The sequence below is a fragment of the Plectropomus leopardus genome, chromosome 3 (assembly GCF_026936395.1).
Source record: "Plectropomus leopardus strain MGB_pleo_1.0 chromosome 3, ASM2693639v1, whole genome shotgun sequence".
NCBI lineage: Eukaryota > Metazoa > Chordata > Actinopteri > Perciformes > Serranidae > Plectropomus > Plectropomus leopardus.
In genome coordinates, this window is record NC_142178.1 from 30,572,779 (window position 1) to 30,599,297 (window position 26,519).

The 26,519-nt window shown below is 38.4% G+C and overlaps 2 protein-coding genes across 3 annotated transcripts; one reads left to right on the top strand and one right to left on the bottom strand.

Moving 5' to 3' along the window:
- Positions 1-2,699: 2,699 nt before the first annotated feature.
- Positions 2,700-9,216, top strand: pmm2 (phosphomannomutase 2). The gene is made up of 8 exons (XM_042484344.2): positions 2,700-2,991; positions 4,507-4,618; positions 4,724-4,800; positions 5,546-5,637; positions 5,788-5,887; positions 6,622-6,697; positions 6,879-6,994; positions 7,244-9,216. The coding sequence occupies exons 1-8, from the start codon at positions 2,917-2,919 to the stop codon at positions 7,346-7,348; spliced, it is 753 nt and encodes a 250-aa protein (XP_042340278.1). The 5' UTR covers positions 2,700-2,916; the 3' UTR covers positions 7,349-9,216.
- Positions 9,217-10,448: 1,232 nt separating this feature from the next.
- On the bottom strand, positions 10,449-25,957 carry LOC121941514 (phosphatidylinositol-3-phosphate phosphatase MTMR7). Of its 2 annotated transcripts, none has more exons than XM_042484318.2 (14): positions 25,550-25,957; positions 24,217-24,342; positions 22,510-22,672; positions 22,061-22,218; positions 20,518-20,646; positions 19,974-20,108; positions 19,714-19,846; positions 19,375-19,484; positions 18,312-18,437; positions 18,056-18,105; positions 16,840-17,040; positions 15,887-16,021; positions 15,419-15,545; positions 10,449-14,200 (listed from the first exon to the last, which is right to left on the bottom strand). In XM_042484318.2, exons 1-14 carry the CDS (start codon positions 25,571-25,573, stop codon positions 13,826-13,828), a joined length of 1,992 nt encoding a protein of 663 aa, XP_042340252.1. In that variant the 5' UTR covers positions 25,574-25,957; the 3' UTR covers positions 10,449-13,825. The 2 variants fall into 2 exon arrangements, with proteins under 2 accessions (XP_042340252.1, XP_042340253.1); XM_042484319.2 differs by having other exon boundaries at positions 14,000-14,200; positions 15,367-15,545; positions 25,550-25,955.
- Between the last annotated feature and the right edge of the window lie 562 nt (positions 25,958-26,519).

Below are 26,519 nucleotides of genomic sequence, written 5' to 3' on the forward strand. Positions count from 1 at the left end.
AGAAAATTACCTGAAAATAAGCAAAATTAGAAAAAAAAATAAAGTGCAGAAAATAGGAAATATATATATATATGTATTTATTTTATATTTTTTGACACACACACACACACACATATATATATATATATGCTTATCTCTACGTTGTTCCCCATTTTCTTATTCGGATCATTTCTAATCCCTCTCTTTTTAAAAAAAAAAAAAAAAAACAACAACTAATTAGTAATTAGCTAAATAATTTTTAGTAATTTCTTTTACTAATTTCTTGAACTTTGCAAAATCTCTTGCCAGGTAGATCCCTGCCTTTCTCTCCCTCTCTTTTTTTTTTTTTTTTGTTTTTTTTTGTTTTTAAGAAATCAATCCAGGTTTAGGATTTAATATCTTGTGAAAGGATCTTAACACAGCACAAGAGAACAGATGCTGGTCCAGGTTTCAAAGACTTAATTTTTTAATGCATTCAATAGATGAATTTCTTTTAAAACTTTGGTTTCAAATTTGTCCCCTTTCCCTAAAATAATCCATCCACCTGACAGGTGTGGCATATCAAGATGCTGATTGAACAGCATCAGTACTACACAGGTGTGCCAAAGGATGATCACAATAAAAGGTCACTCTGAAATGTGCACCTTCATCACATAACACATCACCACAGATGTCACGAGTTTTGAGGGTGCTGACTGCAGGAACGTCCACCAGAGCTGTTGCAGAAGTGCAAATATTAATACTACAATATAAACATGATTAACATGAGTATTAATTCTAATTGAAACATAATAGTGTGTTGTGGTTCAACAACAGTTGGAACATTTATATAATGCATGGCATAGACTGAAGGATAAAATATAAATACCACTTAAAATAATACTTTCAAGTAAAATAAACAACAAATAAAAATCATTAAAAATAATAAAACTGTATACTCTAACACTGGTTCGAATACATGCACTTTCAGTTTTCAGCAGAATTTGTTTATTTATTCTGTTTTTATTTTATTTTATTTTATTTTATTTTATTTTATTTTATTTTATTTTATTTTATTTTATTTTATTTTATTTTATTTTATTTTATTTTATTTTTTAACCATGCAGTGTAAATGAAAAAAAAAACCAAAAGATTTAGTTAATTAGGATAAGCATTTGTTGTGAGCTGGTGGTCAGACCTGACTGTCTTTCAGTCACTCAGGCATTTAGTAGATAAGTTATCTTCCTGCAGGGGGTGGGTGTCATCTGCATGTCAAAGAAACACCATCAGCAAAATGTTTCTCCTTTTGTCGGGGCAAATGGTTTGTTGCAAATCTGTTCCCCACTAAGTGAAACGCTCAGAGCCAATGCAACAACAGAAGACCATCCAACTACAGCACTACATAACTATAAAGCACTGGGGCCCAACCCGGGGCCCTGACCCACAATAGTGGTTGCCAAAGCTTCATGGGGGGCTGTGAGGCCTTCTGGATTTAAATGTCTGTAAGAAAACTTTTTAAGAATATATTCGTCGGGCCTTTATCTCGGCATGTCATCATTTCTGTGAATAAAACTCAATTAAATTGCTATTTTTAAGGTCTGACACAAGTTTTATTAACCAAGCTTTCACTCTGATTTTTAACTCATCACTGATATAAGAGTCACAGTAAACAGTCTGCTCAAAATTCATCCAAATCACTCATTTTATACAAACTTGTCACAGCTTTTGCTTTCACTATTGGGGTTATATGTACAGATGCTCTGTACTGTTATTATTCATTATGAAATATCCATAAAATATACCACATAGTCCGAGTTACAATCAAGTTACTCAACAATAAAAAGGAGATCAACTTAACTCTTTGAAGCCTACAGGGACGTCATTTTTTTATTACAAAAAGTGAAGAAAAAAATCTGAAAATTAGCTTTAAAAAGAGGGAAGAATGATAATAGAACAAGGCCAAAATTTGGGGAAATTATATAATTAATTTAATTATGTATTTAAAATTAGGTTCCAGAAAAATAGATTCATTTTATTAATTATATTTATAATTTAGCTTATTAGCCTAGAGGTAACTTTCTTTTTTATTTCATTCTCTTTCATTTTTACAAATTTCTTGCTAATATAATCTTTGTGTGCTTATTGCCTTCTTCCCATGTTTTTGAAAGAAATCAAGCCAATTTGCTCAGGTTTTAAGGATTGAGGAAAAAGGCTGGGAAACACTGTTATAAAGCATTGTTGCCAACACAAAAGCAAAAAAAAAAAAAAAAAAAGCTAAAATACATAATGCCTTTAGCAAATCAACGTCAAATACAGAACTTCAATTCAATTCAACACTTTATTAAAGACGCAGCTCAAGTTCCCAGCAACCTTTTTTCATGAAGTCAAGTGAAAATTTGAATGAAAATAAAGAAATAAAAATAGCTCCCTGAGGTTTTACAAAGTTAAAATTCATCACATGCTGACACTTTCTTTGCACTTTTTAATGAATTAATTTTATCTGCATCATTTCGGTAAAACGCCGATACAGATCATCTGCAAAATGACAAATATCGGCCCCCAATAATCGTCCAGGTTGATAATCTGATTTCTTCATAAATAAACGACTTTTTGTGGTGCCCAAAATTCTCTGTATCCTCATCTGACCTGCTTTGTACGCTTGAGCAGAGTTTATTAAAAAAAAGCTTTTCTGACTCTGCACCTTCCCGTCAGCAGGTGGCAGCATGCACGCGACCCGTAGTTGAACACCAAAGAAGAAGAAGCTGGTCTTTCACTTTGTTGGTGTTGTCCTCAGCAGTTCTGCAGGTGGACTGTCTCAGATTTTACTTTGGAGACAAAGACAGAAATACTAAAACACTGGGAGCAAAGCGAGAGCGACTGCGGACACACACAGAGTGATCGCCGGGGAGACATAGAGGGACAGTGTCCACAGTGAGGGACAGGGAGACAGCAGCAGACATGAGTGAAGCCACTGTGGACACGAGCACCATCTGCCTCTTCGATGTGGACGGCACGCTCACCGCCGCGAGACAGGTAGTGCACATGTGTGTGTATGTGTGTAAAACTATGGTTACACTTACATTCATTCATGCAGACAGCTGACAGGCTGCGTTGCGTCAGTGCAACATCCGGCTCCACGTTGTTATTGTAGTTCTTCCGCGACATAATGTCTTCCGTGGAAACTTGCGCTGTAAAAAAGGTTCCTGCCTGAAACATGAGCTGATATTTGGTCAGGCTGCTGCGAGCTGCGATGTAAACACTCAAAGGCAGGGCCGTGCACAGACCTTTATTTGGGGGGGTCAGGCGCTCATGTGGAAAAGGGCACCCCTCTTTCTAACCATGAGCAAATTGGTTTGCTATCTTTTGAAAACACAGGGGGAAAAAGGCAATAAACAACTTGGCTGGATATGTTTCACAAATTGCATGAAATTAGTAGATTTTGAATATATATATATATATATTTTAAAAATGCATTGGAAAATGTCAAAAACTATATTTAAAATTACCATAATTATATATTTGAATTTTTATTACTGTTTTTAATCACCCTTTTCAGGTTACTTCCTTGTTTGTTTGTTTTTTTTCTTGTCTTTTTTTCTTTTTGTTTTTCCTTCTAAATTTCAGGTACTTGTACTTTTTACATTGTTTTTTGTGCTAATTTATTTTTTATAATTCCTTCTTAAGTTTCTCTCTGCCTTTTGCCATGTTTTTTTGTGGGGGAAAAAGATCCAAGGGGTTAAAAAATATTGTTACATTCAGTAGCACATCTTTTACTTATGTATGTATTTTAATACCATGAATCGTGGTTTAATGTCACAACAGTGACAAACAATTGCGAGGCTTAGGGCAAACAAATATCGTCACCTGGCTGACTGTCACTAATGAAGGCAGGTCAGGGGAAATCATCACATTTTCTAATATTCATTTTACAGAAGTTGGTCAAGGGTCCAGATAGCGCCATCGCTGGGTCCGTGCCATTTGATGATACCAGATATAGATCTTATATGGGCCTGTTTTTTCTTCATGTCATGATGTGATTTTTGAGTTTGGTCTGTGATTGATTATTGTCGTCAGTGTTTGGAGAATAATTGTGAAATAAAAAGAAGGAAGTTGTATCATAAGAGTGGTTAAGTAATGTGCAACAGACACGAAGAGCAAACTAATGTGCAATCACTGCATAAAGAATGAACAGAAAACCACCAGAAAGAACAAGACAGTGTTATAAACAGAACAACGCCACAGTTGATTTAATCCCAGCAATTAGAAAAACATGCAGATATTTAACTTAGTCTCAACTACAAGTTTTAGATCCTCGCTCAGTAGAATTTACATGAAAAATGTTGTAATAATAGAAATGTGTGTTTGTTTTATTCTGCCCGATAAACATGCAGTAAAGTTGTAAAAAAAAAAAGAAGAAGAAAATATAGTCTGGTCTGGTCTTAAATTTCATATGCGAAAGCTTAAAACTGTTATGATAAACTGAAGTTATGTTGCTATAATTGCTGTGTTTTATCCCATCATGCCTGTAAATGTAATCTGTGTTTTTAGCGTGTGACTCCACACATGGCAGAGTTCCTTGACAAGCTGAGGACTCGGGTTCGAGTCGGCGTGGTGGGAGGGTCGGACCTCAGCAAGATCAAAGAGCAGCTGGGAGATGACGGTGAGACAAACACTCGTACCTCCATCGTCAAACAGTTCTAGAAATATCTGTCGAGTGTGGAAGTAGTTTGAGTTTCCCTTTTTTTTTGTATTTTTACGTGTGCAGTGATCCAAAAAGTGGACTACGTGTTTGCTGAGAACGGCCTTGTGGCCTACAAGAACGGAGAGTTACTCTCTGTCCAGGTAAGACGGCCAAAATGTGTCCAAAGAACACCTTTTTATGGGACAGTTTTAAGTCTGTGCTGTCTGAATTGTGATGATTTTAACTTTTTGTGGTCTGATTCTGAAAAGTGTGTTTCTTGTAAAAGGCAGATATCAGCTTGGAGTTTTGCCAGGTGTTTGAATACTTTTGTTTTTTTTTCTGCATGGTCAAAGTCTGTGTTTGATATATTAACTCTTTCAAACCTGGATCGACATCATTGTTTTTTTGTGCCTTTTATACGCTGCCGAACCCTTTTAAGCAAATTGGTTTGATTTCTTTCGAAATCATCGGGAAAAGCAGTGAGCAACTTGACGAGAAAAATGTCCCACAAATTGCAAGAAATTAGTAAAGGGTGGAAAGACCTGAAAATAATTCTATGTTTTTTTAATGGTGAAATTTAAATGTTAAAAATGTTATAGTGTTTTTTTATTTTCTGCACTTTTTGTGGGTCATTTTCTTTGTTGTTTGTTTTTTTTTGCTTATTTTTTGGTAGTTTTCTTGTAATTTTTTAAACAAATTTTTTTTTTGGCCATGTCTTATTAGGTTGCTAATTGCCTTCTCCCCATGTTATTACAGGAAATCAAACAAATTTTCTCAGGTTTCAAAGAGTTACGCCATCCTTATCATGGTTCTGTGAACCAAAAACAAAGAAAAATACCCCAATATGATGACGTTACCTCGTGTAACAGCTCCAGGAGGTTTAGTTTGTCTGTTTGCTGTTGTCAGTCCATCCAGGCCCACATGGGAGAAGAGCTCCTCCAGGATTTCATTAACTTCTGTCTCAACTACATGGCCAAGATCAAACTGCCCAAGAAGAGGTACAGACATGTCAGGGACATGACCACATATCAATATTTATTTGTTTTTTGTGTAAAAAATAAATAAATGATAATAATAATAATAAAAATAGGTAGTTATGATCTAGTTCAGTGTATGCAGAGTAAATTGTAATATGTAATTTTTTACAGGGGGACATTTATTGAATTCCGTAACGGCATGTTGAACGTCTCCCCAATCGGACGCAGCTGTTCACAGGAGGAGAGGAACGAGTTCTACGAGCTCGATAAGGTAGCGCGCACACACACACACACACACACACACACACATTTACGCTCATTTCTTTGGTAGGCAGCTGTTTCCGGTGGAAAAGCTCACATAAACCCACCGTTAGCTACACACTCAGGAACAGCGAGCAGACACATTCAGCGACAAGCTGGTGAGCACAGTAGAGCATTTAGCAGCTAAAAAGCTCTATATTTTTTCTCAGGAGTCGATGGAGACCAAAACAGAGCAAAAAGAAGAGCGAATGTCAGATGTTCATTCTTTTTTTTTTGATGCAGTTTTATGCACTTTGGTACCTTATGTATACTAGAAGTAAGAAAGCAATTCCCAGTATGAATCAATTTGTTAAAAAGGGTTTGGGGACCACCTCGCACCCTATCGTGAGACAAATTCAGCCCACGGGCTGTAAGTTGAGTATCACTGACCTGCAGCTTTCGGCACAGTTGCACTGGCTTCATATTTCAGGCTTCCTTGCAGAGTGAATCTGTCACTCACAGGAGAGTAAAGCTGTGACAGAAAACTTATTACTCTGCCGACACACCCTCAAAACACATGCAGTGAGTATTTGCATTAGAGGATGGTGTTTGTTTTTTGTGTTTACGTACTATATTGAAGCTAAATATAAATTAATAAAATCGAAGTTTCTCTTGAATTGAATCAGCGTTACAGAAATCCTTTCAGTGTCACAATAAAAAGAAGAATTACGGTAAATAACTTATTTTTTCTTTCGCTCCTTTCAGAGAGAGAAAATCCGAGAGAAGTTTGTGTCCGTATTAAGGGAAGAGTTCAAAGGAAAAGGATTATCGTTTTCAATTGGTGAGTGCTTTCTCGACAATTATACAGTGTTTGAATTTACAGAGGATCTGTACACAGATATATTTAATTCTGCAGGGCACGAAGCATCAAGCAAATACAACTACAAAGTTGTGGCTATTTCTTTGTCATGTAAATTCTCCTCCTCATCTCCTCCTGCCTCCCGCTCTTTGTCTCTCCGCAGGAGGGCAGATCAGCTTTGACGTGTTTCCTGACGGTTGGGACAAGAGATACTGTCTGCGGTTCATTGAGGAGGACAAATACTCAACCATTCACTTCTTTGGAGACAAGACTAAACCTGTGAGTATGCTAACTACAGCCGAGCCACACACGGCTGACTGAATGACTGCAGAGGACACGCGATTCGTTCAGTGGCTTAATATCTGTTATTCTTAATATTCTGTTGATTTAACAGAACTGACATGTGAAACCAGACAAACAAACGTTGAGACTCTGCAGAGCTCATCCAGTCTGCTATTCAGATAAAATGCACAAGCGAAGCAGCGTTTTTTTCCTATGAGTCTCATCCATCGTGTGTTTTTGTGTCAGGGAGGAAACGACTACGAGATCTACAGCGACGCTCGGACCATCGGCCATGAAGTCGCCTGTCCAGAGGAAACTGAGCAACAATGTCAGCAGCTTTTCTTCTCATGATCATCATCTTATCTTGGGATTTAATTACTGAAATGATCTAATTCAGAAAGAGCCAGCATTATGGCGCCTTTGGTAAATTCAAGGAAGAAGAGGGAAGACTTAGCAGAGAGATTTCTGGGTTTTTTTGGGGGGTTTGTATGAGAGCGGTCCTGCCTTTAAATGTGATGAACTGCGTGAGTAAAAGTAATGGTTTAAAATGTATTGTTTAATTTTCTAAATGAGACTCTGGTTTGCATTTTCAACATTACCTCAAAAGGAAAACGTTGAGCCAACAAAAATGGCAGAGACCATAGAGAGGGGAAGTCCCTCCCCCTTCCGGTGTCTCTCGTTGGACCTTAATTTTGGAAAAGTAACATGAGCGATAGACAATGGCAAGAGACAAATCATTTTTGGTCTCATTTTAATTGTGCCATGAATCACACTTATAATTTGTTTACACTTTTGCATATAAAATTAATCCTTGTTTTAAAGTAAAATTTAGTTTTGTGTCTCACCCGATATACGTCACCAACAGCATTAAGTTGTTCCACACCCAAATGTAACTTTATCTTACTTGATGTGATTCATCCATTAACTCCTGGTCTGTTTCCCAGCTGCGCGATAAATCACAGTAAAATGTGCAACGGTTCATATTATACTGTCAAGTTTAATTACGGCTGCACTTTGCAAAAAAAATTCATGATAATTACTGTGCAGCATCAACCACATTCAGCAACAGTCTCTCAGCTGCAGGTGTGGCATGAAACGTGTTTTTTTTTTGTTTGTCTGGTATGTTGTTTACAGAGTGGGTGTGCAGCAGGCCACACCAGCGATGCTACTGGTCTATTGTCCACGTGTACAGGGACAACAAGTGTGTCTGTTTTTATCGTTAACTTGTCTACTCATGCGAGTAGATCCCACTACGAAACACACAGGCAGTGAAGCTTCAGTCAGCGAGAAAGTTACAACATCACATGCACAACTTTTGGGTCTCTGATGACGTATTTTCACAGTCTTATTTTTTAACAGTTTTACAACAAGCGGCAACTTTCTTGACTTGCAAATTTATCTTTTAAATTGACATATAATAAGTGTAACTCATGGCACAATTCGGACAGGATCAAAAATTCATTTGTCTCTGTTAATCAGCTCCGTGGTGGTCCACCACATGTAATTCTGTAATCATGTTTTTGATTGTGAAAACAAAATTCAACTAGAAATCTGTTTGTTTTTGGCCCAAAATAGCTTGGATTTGTCATTTTACGCACTGCATCTCGATGCCACTGTACTCTGAACGTGCTTTAAACTGAACTCCAACTCCCATGTGACCCGCTGTGCCTCTGACGAGCTGCTTCAGGGACTCAAACACAGACGACTCTTTGACTGTCTTCAGTCGGGGTTTTGTAGTGTTCTGCGGTTAGTGGAGGCTTTGAGGAAAGCCTCCACTGGTCGTATGACTTGAATGCTGCTTTTCTTTTCCCAGAGCAAATTTTGCCGGGACCATGATGTCTTCCTCATTTAATTTTCTGATGAAGTCTGTGCAGGTTTCTTTGTTCAGTCGTGTTTAACTTCACTGATGCATTTTAAATGAACAAACTGGAACCACAGTACTGATAACCTGCTGTGTGCCATCAGACCAGTTATAGAGCAGCGCATATAGTGTCGTGGCTGTCAGTAGCAAAATGTACATTTTTACATGGAGATATCAGCAATTAGTGTATTAAAATTTTATTATGGCCCCTATGGTACCTCATAGAAATGTGTGAGAATTAATCTGAAAAATACAGTTTATAAAATGCGTGATGGCACTTGAACTTGAATGAAGTATCAGTTTGTATTATTCTTCTGTAACAAACGTGAAATGTGGGAAATAAATATTATAAATCAGTGCTAAGGAGTATAAATAATGAGAATTGAGATGTGCAGTGGAGATTTCAATATATACTTTAGTTATTAACCCTTTAAAACCTGGAGCGACACTTTTCACTCACTTTACACACTTTTCAGATGCCTTTCACAAGTATATAAACCGTTGAATCCTGAGCAGATTGGTGTGATTTCTTTCAAAAACATTAGTAATAGCGCAATGGGCAACTTGGTAAGAAAATGTCCTACAAATTGCAAAAAAATTAGTAGATTTAGAAAATAAATTTTTAAAAGCTAGGGGAAAAGAAAAAAACGAAACAAGCCAGGGATTTTTTTAAAATATAATTATAACTACATATTTAAAATTATGTCACAGAATTATTAGTTAGTTTTTAAATGATATTTCCCAGGTCATTTCTTTGTTTCTTCTTTTTTTTAAAAATTTTTTTAAAACTCATTTCTTGTACTTTTTAATATCTTGCTATTTTCTGTGTCATTTCTTCATTTTTTTTACTGCCTTATTCCCATATTTTTGAAAAGCTAGCAAGTCTATATGCTCTGGTTTCAAAGGGTTAAATGCTGGATTTTTGTTGTAGCCTGATACTGAAACAGAGGTGTTTTTTTTAACAAGTGCATAATGAAAACATATTTGCAAAAGATACCTGAAATTTAGCTGTTAAAAAGATAGTGACCAGGATAGACGTTTTATAGTTTAAAAATAGACTCAGCGATGCTCTCTGCTGGACAAAGTATGTCATAATGATTCATACATCCTCAGACATTTCTTTGGCATTTACTGACATACAAATTTATACCAACATATCTGGAAAACAGATCGGACCATAATTGCATCTGCTGATGTATTACACATAGCCAGACATTGTAAACCTGAAAGATTCAGGGCTTTTAAAGAAACATTTGGGACTGGAGCGTCAGAAAATGGTGTACAAGAGGAAACGTGCATGTAACAGCATCACCATAGTCCACTAACAGGGTAGCTTACACAAGTTATTTCCTGACTAACATGTGGAAACAAGCCTTTTTTTTTTAAATAAAAAACTATCCTTGATTTCAGCATCACTAATTGAGTCCACATTTAGAGTGTAGAAACTTGTTACCTTAAGTTCGAGAGCAAGCTCTAGAAAAAGTAAAACATTCGTAAAATTAAAGTAGAAAAATCTGCTCTGTTCATCAGTATTAGTCCCCTCAGATATTGTGATACTTTCATGTTGAGTAATTTTTCACAACCAGTATGCTGCGTTCTTTCCCTTTAACAGTGCATTTATTGATAAATCATTTACATCAATGGATACAGAACACACACACATACTTACACACACACACGCCACAGGCTACAGTGAAATGTTCAAGTTAAGAAGGAGAGGGGATCTTATAGATCAGTGTTGTCACATAAACGAATCATCACACGCTGGATGATGTTCTTTTACCTTCTTATACCTGCATGTTGGTGCATCTGCCAGGGCCAATGAAAATTTTGCTTTTCTTCTAATTAAGAACTGCTGCATGAGCCACACAGCTTCAAAAAAAGGAAACCAATAGTGTATAGAGAAAAAAAAACTCCTTTTTTCTTGATTAAGTTGTGTTTCAAGGGTAGACATTGTTTTAGGACACTGGGCCTCATGCAGGAAACAACTTTTTTTTGTTTATATCCAGATTTGTTTTCTTATTTTGTTGGAATTCAATTATTTCTGGTATTCACCGTCATTTCCTTATTTTTGCTCTTCTCTTAATAAGAGGAAATTTTACAAGTGGTCAAGATCACTTTTACCAACTTAAGAAAATATCTATTTTTTTCATAGTCCACAAAACAGCACATTTCTGGGCTATAGAAAAACTATTGGTCCACTGATCCTAATAAAGATGATAAAAACCTTTGGATGATATTGCGTGCATTCGTCTTCTGAATTGTTTTACAAATTTCTCGTAGATGCTCCAGCCCTCTGCTCACAGCCTTACAACATCAAAAATGTTTTTTCATAGCTGGGTTTTTGATTTCCCTGTAATACCAACACTGACACTTTGTAAAATCACATTTTGTTTAAGTTTAATTAATAGTACACAAATTCCACCACTGCTGAACTTGTTCTTCCTCCAGCCTTTCTATTCTCTCCAATGGACCTTTTTAACAGCTGGCATTTTGACTTGTCATTATAGAAAAAGCACGGGTGAAACTAACATTAACGATGGCTCAGTTCCATTACCACCAGAATCTCCCCTGAATGGAACGCAGCAATCATTGATGTTATTAAATACACCTGTGCTTATCAATATCTGAGGAAAAAAAGGTCTTTTCTTGGGCATGTGACAACGTATTTGCACACCTGCCCTTTAATAAGAACAACCAATCGCCAACACGTCTCCAAATTAAGGTCAAGTGGGATTCATGATTGAACACAGCTTGGTAAGAGCAGATCTGGATGGTTAAGAACGTTTGGTGCATCTTGATTGCAAAATTAAGAGAAATTTAAATGAATGTTGCTGCATGAGGCCCATTGTTCTTAAAATATGTGGTTATAAATTGGGTGACGATTCCCGTGCTAACATGTTCTTTCTTCTGTTGCCCTCACTGTGGCTTTAAGATGCATTACTCAGTGAGCATATGTTTGAATTACAGTCTGTCTTTACAGTCTGTCCACCAGGTTACAGGAGGACACGGAGCCAGACATCATCATCTGGAGCCACGGTGAGTTTAACAGTAAAAATGTGCTCCTACAGGCTACTCTTCAATACCCTTTGACTGTATATGCTTGTTAAAATGTGGAATCACTCAGAGAGATTCCTCTGGCCAGCGCAAAGAACAAAACCTCATTCGACATTTTCCCAAATGCTGTTTGTAATTCATCCAAATGGGAATGTAAAAAGATACAGATGTCCTGAAAGGACACAAACTATAAAGTCTGAAGCTCTTAAAGCGCACATCAGTCAAAAACAGTCTATATGATGACAGCCGAAGCATCAGTTATCTGACAGACTTCACTGGATCTCATGATGTACACGTTCTCGTCGGAAGGATTCACTTGGTCCGAGTATTAATATTATTATTACATCAGTGTGGATATAGACAGTACACTGAAACATAGCAAAAAAATACATGGCTTTAAATAAACATTCATATTTTTGTTCACATTTCGTTCTCTTTGATCCTCATTCACTGACCATTAGTTCAAACTGGCCCAACAGTTTCTCCATTCAAATTATTCTCCTCCTTTAGCTCCATCGTGGAAAGGAGAGCAAACTTCACATTTGTTCAATTTAACCCTTTAAAACCTGGATCAAGATCACTTTTTTAACAAGAGTTAAGCTTATCTTTGAACTCTATGGTTTCTAATTACTTACTCCTAGTGGCAGATGTTTTTTTATGGCATGAATAAAAAAATAATTTAAGACTTGAGTGCTACTGAGGACAAGGTTTCATCAAAGTTCAGGTCAGGGCCTCCCAGTGTTAAGACTACACAGTAGAACATTTTACATTTTGATGCAGCTTGTTTTCTGTTCTTCCGTTCAGCAATAAAGCTTCAAATAGGATGACGGAGGGCCGATCTAGGGAGAGGCTGAACATCTGCCAAATCTGAAAACCCTTAAACTCACTCTACGTAAACAAATAATATAATTTTCCAGAGAAAAAGTATTTAAGTGACTCACACCTAGAAGATACTTTTTGTTTTAACTTAAAAAAAGCTGGTGTCCAGGTTGCCTTGATTTTTTTAAGCAGACTGAATTTGAGAAGAAAGGCAGAATCCTTAAAAAATTACCTTAATTTGTCATCTGAAATTCAGTCAACTTAAAAGTTTAGGGCGCACGGACATTAGCTTTTTTTTTCAAGTAAAAAGGGTAGTTTTATTTTACAGTGTAGCTGAAATGGTGTGATGGATATGATGTTACTGACAGCAGGTCAGCATCTGTTTCTTCCAGTGAGTGTAAAGTTAAAATGTCTAATGGCTCTAAAAAGAAATCTGACTTCTGTCATGTTGAATATTATTTAACACTGAGAAGGAGGGAAGACCGGATGTAAATCACATTGCAGATGATTTTTAGATTTGTTTGAATAGTGGCTGTGTTTGTTGAAGAAATAACATGATAGGTATAATAAGAGCTTCTGTTTATGTATTGAGTGTTTGTTCTCCTCTCTGAAAATGTAAAAGCGTTTCATCGGATTGTTACAGTCCCCTCGTCGAGCCTGTGTCCTCCATTGTCTCAGGCTCATGTTACATTTATCCCTCTCACAGTAGTACTAGTGCATTCCCTAAACAATGTACAAATGACAGTAACTGAGTCCATCCACATATAAAAAACAGCCTTTCTGGCCTTTTAAAATAAAAAAAGTTAAATTAAATGTCTTTCAGTGCCTTCGTCAACAAGGTGAACTGAAAAACAGCCAGTGAGGTTTCTCTCTAACTCACTGCGAATCCCTTTAGACGGAGAAGGAACGAGACAAACACAGTTTGAAACGAGAGATAAAATCCAACTGTCTTTCAGTCATTAGCAATCTTTAACTTGTCACAGTCCGCCTCCCCTCCAGGTGTTTGAATAAATATTTTTGGAGATCGATTATGAGAGCAGTCTTTCCTTTTTGATCTTCCAGACAGGTGGCATTGTTCCCTTTTCATCCATTCAGGCAGTAGTGAAGACAGCCTCATCCGAGTCCGGGTCCTTGCCGTCGTCCCCACCGCTGGACGAGCGGCTGCTGAGGTCGGCCACGCCCGACTCCAGGTCACTGCAGGTGGAGAGGTCATCAGGGTGGTGACTCTTGAGCTGGGCGTGTGGCCCCAGAGGCAGGGTGAGAGCGGGGTCCTTGGTCTGAGTCTTCTGGTTGGCTGGTTTGGAGGAGAGGGCGTGACCGTTGTCCTGTGCAGGGCTGGTGATTGGGTCAGTGTAAGTGGTGGGCGGGTCGGGCCCGCAGTGTTTCTGCCGCAGCTGGCTAGTCCTCCTCCTCGGAACCGTGACCTTCTCCCACGTGATTGGCTTCCCTGTCAGGGCTGCTATCCTCTGCAGAGACGAGAGAACAAGACAAACATGGTCTTTGATGATGGCGCTCTGTAATTAATCTCTCCGCAGTGTTAATATTAACCCCTCTCTCACTATGAATGTTGAGCGGGTTAGGAGGTGGGAAATGTCGCTGGCTGAACTTGAGTTGGACACCAGTGATCAGAGACACAACTCTTTCTCACTAGGATTATCTGACATTTATTTGATGTGTAAAATCAAATTCTCTTTCGAACTTGACCGAAGATGTCAGGCTTTACGGTTTGCATTTCTCTAAAGAGAAGCCACCAGTTTACACAATTGTGGTTAGTCCTCAGTTTTTAAAAATTCTGCCAGATTAGCAGCATTGGAGTGCCTATATTTAATTTCACATTAAGATCCCACCAGACATATTTTAAAGGGACATTTCACCCCAAAAATCAAAAGTCCATATCATCCCCGTCACCTGTAGTGCTAGTTATAAATCTAGATTGTTTTGGTTAGAGTTGCAGAGTGTTGGAAATATGGGCGAAAGAGATGTTTGCCTCCTCTCAAATATGATGGAAACATATGACACTCGGCTTGTGGTGTTTAAAGGCCAAAAAAAAAAGAGAAAACAACAGACTGAATGGATTAAATAGTGAAATGAGTCGTTTTTGCAGAAATTGTGATGCTCAAAATGATTTCTCCACTTGCTTACAGAAATAGATAAAGATCGATAGATAAATGTAAAAAGTATTTCTGGGCCACTTGGCATCATGTGGCGGATGCAGGCCACAACAAAAATTGGCTTCAGAGCCCGGTGCAGTTCCTGGGGGCCCAGTGGTGCAAGGTGAGCTAGCAGATGATGCACGCTTCCTTCTGTGCAGTGATACAGTTGGCAGGTGTGGTTCGGTAGAAAGAAAATAGTGCCTACATGAAACTCACAAAAAGGTAAATAACTGGCATTAAGTTGGCATTTTTTTATGGGATCAGTAAGTAACAAAACCAGACTACTTATTAATGCTTTATTTAAATATCAATATTAATGTTTTGGGGGGTGTTTGAAAAGCTGCTTGTTTTCGCTTTAAATTCACATTAGGATGGAAAAGGGGACAATCTAGAGATTGTAAGATTTAAATTGAGTCTTTGGATGTTGAACAGGAGTTATGGTGGTGTCGTATTGGGGGGTGTCTTTGTGTGTTGTATGCCTTGTCTGGAGCCCAGTTGGTGGTGGTGGTGGGCGGTTCCTCCTGGCGGTACCTCCTGGTGATTGGTCAGCTCCTCCTCCAGCTGCTGGGACTCCTCCCTCACAGCAGACAGGAAGTCAGCAGGTGACTGGCGAGGAGGCGTCGATTTCTCCACGTGGTTATAGAGACCCTTCCACAATCTGGAGACGAGGACAGAGCAGGAGAAAATAAAGGTATTATAATTCTTTTAAAATGTTTTTCTCTATATTTTAACCCCACTTTTTTTGTAGTAAGGACCCCTTTTAGGACCGTTAAATGCTTTCTGAAGTAATGTTTAACATTTTAATATACTATATACATATATATACACACACACATATATATATATATATGTATATATATATATATATGTGTGTGTATATATATATATATGTATATATATATTTCTACAGTCAAATGACAATTACATTATCATACACTTCTGTACCAAGAACAAAGTGTTACTGTGACGTCAGTGAGTGTGTTTGCTGCAGCAGCTCACTTGAAGCAGTAGGGCGTGGTGTTGGGTCTCAGGACGCCCTGACTCTGGCTCAGCTCGGCTTTGTACAGAGGGTTGGTGTACTCGGCTCTGTCCTTCCACAGCTGGGGCCACACAGAATGACTCCGCTCGTGAAGTCTGTAGTCACACAACACACACACTTACTCAACAAGTTTGTGACACTGCATTGAGGGGGAAAAAAAAGAGGGCTGTTTTTTTTTCGTTATATTCTTTAGCTTTTCAGCTGTATGAAATCATCTTCATTTTTAGGTGATTTCTGTCACAAATTATATTCCCAGGTACTAAAAATCATGACACCTAAAATACAGAACTCAAGCTTTGGTTGAAAGATGAGGGAGCTAACATAGACTGAATCTGAATCGTCAAAATCAACTGTCGATATGTTTGTGTGAATATAAGCTCAGCCTAAATCACAGTGATGTCAGAACTTCACAAAATGAAAAGGACTTCACTAAAAGCTGCTGATCCAGACACATATGTCAGAAATTAATTCAGAACAAGACAACTCTGACACCAAAAAAAAAATGAGTCAACGCATCAGTTATATAGTCCTGTACGGCTTTATCGAATGTCATTTTTAACATTTGAAGCTCCTACTGAAGTTTTCCATTGAAGCTTTGAATGTCTGTCATTTTATGATGTTATCACTCTAATAAAAAAGTGCTGTGCTGTGCTTATTTCGGACATAGGCAGCAAAACAGTGAAGACCTTTGATACAGCATGTTTAACAGCCTCTTTAATCTCTCCTGTTGTGTTTCAGGTGTGCCAAAAATGCTGTCAGTGTTGGTTGGTTGCACCTGGAGAGGGAGGGCCTAAGAATGGCTGACACCTTTTGACACCTTTAATCAGTGTGGAGACTCAAGTCCTGAGCCAGGTTTTTAACACATCTCTTCAGACAATCCAGTGTGAATCTATACTGTATGTATCAGTCATACCTCATATCCCTGCGTTCCTTCTGGCAGTTGCCCAGGAAGGTCCCGTACTGACAGGAGTAGATGTGTGTGTGTATGGCGATGAGGAAGCGCTCGTTGAACTCAAAGGCACATGGGAACTGCTCGGACAGCTGCCAAACACACTCCAGGAACTGATCGATGACGGGAGACACCTCTTTGGGATCTCCATCCAGGTGAGCGTACCTGCAGGGGCACAGATTACTCTTAACTGACCATCACACAAAATGCTCTTCAAAAAAGTCAAATTTTTATTTTTGGTACCAATTATTTATTAAATATCTCACTTTGCCTAAGAGGTGGAGAATGGTCTGGCTGAACCAGTCATGGTTCTATACTATTGGGGAAAAAAAACGCTCTGGGTTGTTTGTATTTCTTTAAATCAATCACAATAGTCCTGGGCGGCACAAAACCTAAGATACAACAATGGCATTCTTGCAAATATGGTACAAATAAATAGTGGAAGGTGAAGAGAAGCAGGCAGCTGATGACAGGAAGTCTGACTATTTATGTATTATATAGGATTTTCCTGGAAAAACAGTGTGTAGACTCATACAGAAGGATTCCCTCTCAATCATTGCTTAAGACTAACTAGAAGTGTGTGGTGATGTATTTTTCTGCAGAGACTCTGTCCTATGTCTGTATTTTCATGTCATTTTGTTGTGTTCAGTTATCTAAGAGACACAGTGCCAAAAAAAAGCAAACATAGTGAGGCCAAATACTAAATTCAGAGTAGCTCAGTGAATAGAGCAGACGCCCCCTGTACAGAGGCTGTGTCATCATTGTAGCGGTTATGGGTTCGATTCCGGCCTCGGCTCTCTGCTGTATGTCGCCCCCTCTCTCTCTGCCCCTTTCACACTTAGTCTGTCCTATCAATTAAAGGCATACATAAGCCCAAAAAAAGTCATCTTTAAAAAATAAAAAAAATGTAAAGGTTATCATTTGTAATCCTCAGTTTAAGAGATAGGTGTAGGGGCAGAGTTCATACCTGTCTGAGCCCTCATTATAGTGATATATCTTAGCCATAGTTACTCTACACTTCTATGCACACACAGTGGGACCAGCTTACCACGACAAAGTTAGAAGCTTCTAATACACACACAGAGGGAGCGTGACTTCATTCTTCGTCCATAAGCTAAATCAATGCTCTGAGTGTTGCATATAGAAACCTTAAATTCAGACTTTTTTTGCAGTTATTTACCTGTGGGAGAACTTGTGCCCGAAGGAAACCCAGTCTCTCTCTATCAGCACCTAGAGGAAAGGAGAGGAAGAGGTGGAGATATAAAGGAAGCCAGGACAAAGACGAAAGGAAGGAAGGGAGGAGACAGAGGAGGATCAAAACAGAGATAAAGACGGACAAGGTCTTAGAATAAGAGATTGTCAGTATTGTGTGTGTGTGTGTGTGTGTGTGTGTGTGTGTGTGTGTGTGTGTATATGTGTGCGCATGTGTGTGTTACCATGAGTCCTTTAATGGTTCTGTAGTACGGGTCCAACAGTATACTGGCTACAGAGCAGGCCTGGGCCGTCCTGTCCCAGCCGTCTGAACAGTGAACCAACACACTGATACCTTCATCAGCTACTGCCTGAAGACAGAGAGAGACGAAAAGGGGGCCGTTAAAAGACAACAGTTTCCTCACCAGACATTCAGACCAAAAACAGCCATCTGTTAAAAACTAAATATACCGCCACGTGGTTGTGTGCCTCTGCACACCACTTAGGTTGCACTTAAAGTTTCACGCACCAACACTCTAAGTCACTGTGACCTCTGACCTTCAACCAGCAGATTTTAATTAGTTCATTCTTGCATCTGAGTGGATGTGCAAAATTTGAGGAAACTTCCTCCGGGCCATCTTCAGATATTTCGTTCACAAAAATGAGACGGATGCAAAGTCAGAGTGACCTTGACCTTTGAACTTCAAATTTCTAATCAGCTCTTCATTGAGTGCAAGTGACTGTTTGATTCAAATTTAAACTAATTCCCCTTAATCTGTTCTTGAGTTATTGCGTTCACAAGACTGAGAGGAATGCAAGGTCAGCGTGACCTTGACCGTTGACCAAAATCCAACCAGCTCACCCTGTTCCCGAGATATCATGTTCACATGAGACTAAAAAAGGTCACAGTGAGCTTCACCTCTGACCTTTGACCACCAAAATCTTGTAAGTTCATCATTAATTCCAAGTGAACATCAAATTTGAAAAAAATCCCTCAAGGTGTTCTTGAGCTACTGCGCTCACAAGAATGAGACAAGAGGTCATACGGACCTTGACCTTTGACTACCAAAATCTAATCAGCTCATAGTTGAGTGCAGTGAATGTTTATGTCAAATCTGAAGAAATTTCCTCAAGGTGTTATTGAGATATCGCGTGTACAAGAAAGTGCCAGATGGACGGATGGACAACCCAAATACATAATGCATCCGTGCCGGCGACAGGGTTAGCAGCTGTGTTTTGTTTGGGATTCCAAATTGAGTAACAGATCCTAAAGCTTGAAGGTTTATCAGTCTCTAAAACATTACTCACCCTGGCTATGAAGACTCCTGCATCCAGTATGGCTTTAATATGTTTGAGCCAACCAGAGTTCTCCAGACCGTACAGGAAGTCAGTCATGGACGGCGATCTCATCTCGCCCACTGCATGGAAAAGAGAGACGCACACAGGAAAATAGGCAGAGATGTTATCAGAGGAAGTCTGTGTATTTACTGATATCAGCTCTGTGTGATAACTTTTATTTCCTCCTAATCACTCAGCTCTTTCCCTTTCTCCATTTCACTCTACGTCTTAGTTAAATTAGACACAAACACACTCACACACACACACACACACACACACACACATACACACACACTCTCTCCTTCTTACCGTCAATGATTTTCTGCTGGCTGCTCCTCATAACGTGAATGTTTTCAATGCCGATGAACTGAAGCTTGATGTTGGTGTAGTGGTCCTCGTTCTCGTAACCTTTACCTGCTGCTCGATTTGCCATGGCATTCAGCTGGACACACACACACACACACACACACACACACACACACACACACACACACACACAGTGCTTTATATGGCAATATTATAGCTATTATTTGGATGTGTGAGGGAGGAAATGTGATGTGTGACGTTACCTTGGGCCTTGTGTCCACGACATAAATGTAGTCACTGCCAGGGTTGGACTTCATCACAACCTGCAGCATCATCTCGTCTTCCTGACAGCGTCCACTGAAGCCGGACAATGGCTGACTACACCGACACACTGCTGCCTGCATGACAATGAAGCGTCATCATTATCACATCAAATTTTTCAATTTTTTTAAAAATGTATTTTCTTAATTCAGTATTCATCATTCATTCATCAGTAGAAAGGTCAAAAGTTAAAGAAGAAAAAAAAATCTTTCCAACATATAATTATATTTATTATGATGTATATGATGGTGCAAATAATGTTTATAGATTTTATATTATTTTATTATTAATATAATTGAATGAGATAAAAGATAAAAATCTTGTTTCTTTTTATCACTTAGTCATTTTTTTCTTTTGCTTCTGACTCTTGAGCTGCTGTAACGTGTGAATTTCCTTGCAGTGGGATTAATTCAGTCTAACATTATCATATAACATAAATTAGCCTGATTCTTTCTTTCTTTGTGTTTTATGGTGCATCAGACTGACCAGTGTGTCCTGGTGGAAGTAGGACAGAGCAGGAAATCGTCCGCGACTCCTGAACCGTGAGCTGCCCACGATGATGGGGGGTGTGGCCAACTTTGGAACAAATAGCTCTGATGGGTACGTGTCACACACCTGGGAGAGAACACACACACACGTTAACATTGATGAACCCAGTCTGTCCACCCTGTATGTGCGGAGATAATGCAGATAAAGGATCAAGTCTTTGCTGATTTGGGTCTTTTAATGGGATTTTCCATTCTGTTTTTTTACACAGTTCTTGTCACACTGATTCATGTTAGTGTTGGTTTTTTATTGTTAAGTTTGATTCCCATTAGTTATTTAATGCTACAAATAAATAAATAAATAATAATTATAAAGCATTTGTCAAGCTTAAGCACAACGTGTTTTCCAGATCAAAAGATTTACAGAATTAAAATAAAATATCAGAAAGTGTAGCCCCTCCCCCCTTATGACATAACCAAAATTAAGAACATTAAGAACTTTAGAGCACAAATATTAAACAGCACTCTGTTTATGTGCAAGTACAGAAATACAACTTCATAAATAAGTAAAATGTGTATAAGAGAATTAGGCTTACATAAGCAGATATCATTAAGAGTAAAAGAAATAACCATATGAACAAGCAGATAAGATGCTAATGAAGGAGATGATCTCATATAAAGAAGGCAGGATGCCAGTAAAAGAACAAACTCTTGAATTTAAAACAGGGAAAAGTGCAAAGTTTATGAAACTGCATAAAATAGTCACATGGGGAAACTAAACAAAAGGGGGTGTGATTTCATGATTGACAGCTATGTATATCTGGTGATCTCACGATGAATGGCACTGCTTGCAATAGGTACAAGATGACAGAGCCTGTATCTGGGATATTTTGGCCTTGTTTCTGTACGTGGAGCAGAGGTGGGTATTTTATCCATCTACATATACAAAATCTATTGTCTAGATATTATGCACACGGGCATAAAGCCTAGCTAATTTAGCAAACTAAATGCCTGCACTGTTTACTGACCTTGTCTGCTTTTCATTCACCTGGAAAATATCACAGTGGCAAAATATTACAAGTTAAAACTATCACAGCTTTTCATTTGGAAAGAGTCGGTGAAGAAGTGCCAACACTCAACTGACAAATGGTGTAAGTTCATCACTCACTCATTCAGTCAGGGACAGACTTCTGCATTTCTTTCCAGCTTAAAATGTGAGTGAAAGAGTTACTCTGTGGTCTTGCTTTGAGAGGGCAGCTGTATGCTCCTCATGTTAGTGAAGGTAGCTGCTGATAAGCTCTCAGTGCTGCAGCTGGAGCTGGAGTATCTTATCTATGACCTTGTAAAAGCCCTGAGTACAAGGCATGCTCACTGCACTTAACAAGAGAACCATAGAGTAACATCAGAAACATGTTTCATCTCAAACAGTCACATTTTACCCAAGTTACCCACTTTCTCTTAAAAATTTCAAACTCTCCAACTTACTGACAATACTTTCATTTTCTTTTTTTTTCTACTTAAGCACAAGTCACAAATAAACTGACCCTGTATTCACTGTTAGCTGCTGTAGCGACCCACAGGTTATTGGGAACTCCCATCCTCTTGTAGTCGGCCATGAGGTCGATGAAGTTCCAGGACTCTTCTCGCTCCACTTTGTTCACATTGGGATTGAAGGACAAGCAGTACAGCTCACTGTACTTCTCTAAAAGACGAGAAGACACAAGAACAATTTTAAATCAGTGTGAATAAATGAATGAATTAGTTTATTTTGAACCAAAAATTAAAATATATTATAAACAAGCAAATAAAGCCAAAGTACAGTGTCAGAAAAAGAGTAGGCAGAAGTAAAACTTCTATATCCCTACCCCTTTCTCACTTTTTTCTTTCAACTCATCCATTACTATATATATAACTCTAATATTAACATACTGTAAAAGCAGCACGGTGACACACCCGTTCATGAAACCCCACTTAAATACATAGATACACACACCTGGTCGTGACAATCTGACCAGTGAGGTGTGGACGTCCATACAGTCTCTTTCTTGTGGAATGAGGATCTGAAAAACCCGGAAGTCTTTACAACGCAGGGTCAGCTGACTTCCTGCGGGGATGGTGGGTGGCCTCTCCACGCTGTTCACCATACTGTGCAACACCTGACAACACACACACACACACACCTGTCCTGTTATTATCAACTATGGACATTTTTCAGTTAACATAAAGAGGTCACACAAACAAAACAAATCTCTATCAGGTCCTTTTGTGAATCACTAATAAAGTCTGTAAGAGCCACTTCAGCAAAATGTGTGTGACGCTAAATAGTTTCTTATATTAACTTTACACAAAATCTTCTGTATATTTTGAATACTGTATAGTCGTGGACTATGCTAAGGTTATATTGTATTTGTAACATATAATTTCTGTGATAGAATAAAGGTAAAAGTTATTTGCAACTGGTACAGGGCTTTAAGGGCGTTTAGTACGCATGTCAAAAGAGTTTATTACAATAAGTGATTGGGGTTAAGTACATTATTATTTTATTTAATGAGTTTTTTGTTATATATGTGTGTATATGAGACTTTTGATATGATGGCCATAGGTGAAATTTTAAGTGGAAAAAAGTTCAATAAAATATTGATGAAAGAAAAAAAACAAAACTGAGACACCTTGCAGACTAAGTGGCCTAGAAAACTGGGGATGTTAAAACTGCCACCATAAGATCTTAAATGGAAAACACACAAGCTAGTGAAGTCCGTCAGCACTATTAAAAAGAGCAAATTTAAAAAAAAAAAAACAGTCATCATCACAAGTCACATTATTGTGTAATCAGTCTTGTGAGCTCAAATATTCAGGAAAGAATGTCAGCATCAGTTTTTGGGGAAGCTCCTGGGCTTTTCTCACAGGATGTAAATGCCCAGTGGTGAAGATGAAGAAGACAGTTTCTTTAGCAGTTGTGTTTTTGCACAAGCTAATTGGAAGCTGTCTTCTTTGTTCCTGCTAATCTAGTCGACACTATTGGTGCCTGTCGGGTGAAATGTGACACCCCTGGATGCCTGTTTTATCTAGTCAGGTCCACGGGGACAGGGCAGTGTCATTCAGCAGGAGATCTGAAATGAGGAAGGGTGGCAGCTTTTCTTCCTGTGTCTCGACATCTTAGCACACAATCTGTCATCATTAACAGTGATGCCGTTACACCAGCTCTTAAAAAAAGCTTTTTATTAGCAAATTGTGAATATGCCAGATGGAGCTTAATTTAAATCACACTCAAGCTCAACCATGGGCAGCTTAGTGCTCTGTCATAATGACACCTCTACTAATAATACAGAAGAGGAAGAAGTGTAAAATGACATAATGCAGCTGCTAGACCAAACGTTAGTGCTGAGCCTCGTCCGTGTCACTGTGATTATTTCATTTCTTCTATTGCATAACAGCTTCTCTTTATGCATAGGATTTAAGAAGTGCCTTTAAGCTGATTTTTTTAGAGTGATCTTATGTCAAAGATAATTGTATATCTATAAGTAACAGAGAAATGACCTGAAACTGAATTAGGAATGTCAGTAACTTGCACATTTGAAGACAGCTTGATGATGCCTTTCTTCAAGCAATTATTACTGTTAATTATACGTATCCAGCTTTACTAACATTTGATCCATGTGATCAAATGTTAAAGGTGCTGCTCATGCTGCTGCCAGCTTACCCATGTCTCCTTGCGTGTCTCAGGGTTGTTCTCTACAAAGATGGTGTGTGTGGCAGAAAGGTAGAGAGTCCCAATGCTGGCCTTTCTCTGTCCTGACGACCGGTCCAGGAGACGCACATTTTCCAACTGCCAGAGGTACACACGTGGTTGAAGAATCAAATAGGGTTGCAGAAGTATGAGATTTCAACGATACGATAATGGTCTCAGAAAATATTACATAATTATTATCATTATCATTATCATTATCAGTCAGAATGACCCTTAAAGTAGGTGTGTGTGTGTGTGTGTGTGTGTGTGTGTGTGTATAGAGTATAAATATATATATATACATGTGAAAAAAGGGGGTAGCGTTTGATAAGTATTCACCTCCTCCTATTCCTTTTCAAACATGAAATACTTATGTTTGTTTACTGAATATGTCCGATGGGCATCCTGATGTTGTTCTTTATTTTCTTGCTTATATTTTATATGAAGATCTAACTACTACTGCTTCTAACTACTATATCTCTGCAACCCTAGGATCACACATGATGAATCATAGGAAAAAAAGACACGTGCATAAACACAACACAGATGTTTTTGTAGCCTCTGGCACGTTCACTGAGCTCTGAAATATCAAGGTCATTCAGTTAAGTGTTGGCACATAAGAAGTGGTTACGGGGATTTGTTATTGTAATGCATTATTATAATGTAGAATTAAAAAATCTGCATACTTTGCCTGCACTATCAACTAATCTATATCCTTTATTAACAACCTTTACACAATAGTGATATAGGGAGGATGAGGTCCATATAAGGCCTGTGTGTTTTTGCCAGGATGGTAAAAAAGGAAGAAAATGGTGGTTACCAGCACAATGTTACGTCATGGCTGTCCAAAATATAATATATTAAGTTAAAAAAAAAAATCATAGCATCACAACAGCCACATGCGCCAGGTTTGTTTAGAGCTACGTCAGTGGGTGAGTCCATTATCGGACACACGCTGTTGGCTTCATTGAGATTAGAGGTTTCCTGTGAATAAATAAAGGAGGTATTTATTGAGCAGAAAATAAAATGGGCTACACTGTTGGGAGCCCACAAAATGTAGATACTACTGGCATTATGATGAAAGGACGTCTCCCTGCAGGCTGTCCCATGATGAGACAGACGTCAGTTTTAAGATGCCTCCCAGATATTGATCAGAGAAACAAGAGATGGAGACATGGAGACTGAGGGGGAAGAAGGAACTCGCGTGTCATTAATTTAAAAAAAAAAATCGAAAATTAAACGAAAAGCAGAGAAAGAGAGAGAAAACAAAAGACAGCGGGAGCTACTGGAGCTGAAATGTTGTTACCTTGGGCGTCCGGATGTGCTCCATCACTGACAACCAAAATGGTGGAGATGGAGAAGCAGTGGCCCGATGTGTTCAACGGTTTTGGGTCGTCAACGGTTATATTCCCTGATTTACGCCAATAAATGAGCTGTATTCTCCGTGGCTGCTGTACCCGCACTGCTCTGGATTATTTCCCATGGTCTCCGCGTCCCTGTATCCCGGTTTTGTTCTGTTAAACCGGAGGTAAAGGGATCCTGTACCGCCGCTGCCCGTTGTTAACGGTACCCGAGCTCTCCGGTCTGCCTCCGACTGACGGTGACGCTGATAATAGCAGCTGCGTTACTGCGTGACTACAACACTGTCACCGTGACGACCAGAACGTGCAGCGCATCCGGTTAATCCTTACAAAATAAAACAAAGTATTTTTGTTTTCGGAGGCACAAAAAATAATATTCCTGGATCATTCTTGTAAGGCAATGACATTTCGGCTTCATAACCTTTGTAAAAGAAAAACATGAATATAAATCAATTTTATTTATATTTGCATCATAGTGTCATGTTTATCTTTTAGAAAAGCACCAGGGGCGTTTCTAGAAATTGAGGACATTGAGCGTTACCTTGGATGCCCCCTCCACCCAGGACTTTTTTTTTTTTTTTTGATGAGCAAGCTCTATTTTGGTCCTTTTTTTTTTACAAGAGCATTTAGCTGCAGATATACAGACCAAAATAAAAATTAAATTAAAAAAAATAAAGAAACATACTAAAATCTAATCATGCAAAAATAGTTAGATATTTATGTTAACAGTGGTGGACTGTAACTAAGTAAATTTATTAAGCCCAAGTTTGAAGGGAATGACAGATTATTAGATCTGGGGCATGTTATTATCACTAGGCCTATTATTTTTTTATAATTTCTTTTCATTTTCAGATTTAAGACACAAAATAACCATATAAACCATGTAGATTTTTAAACATAAACATGGGGATCACA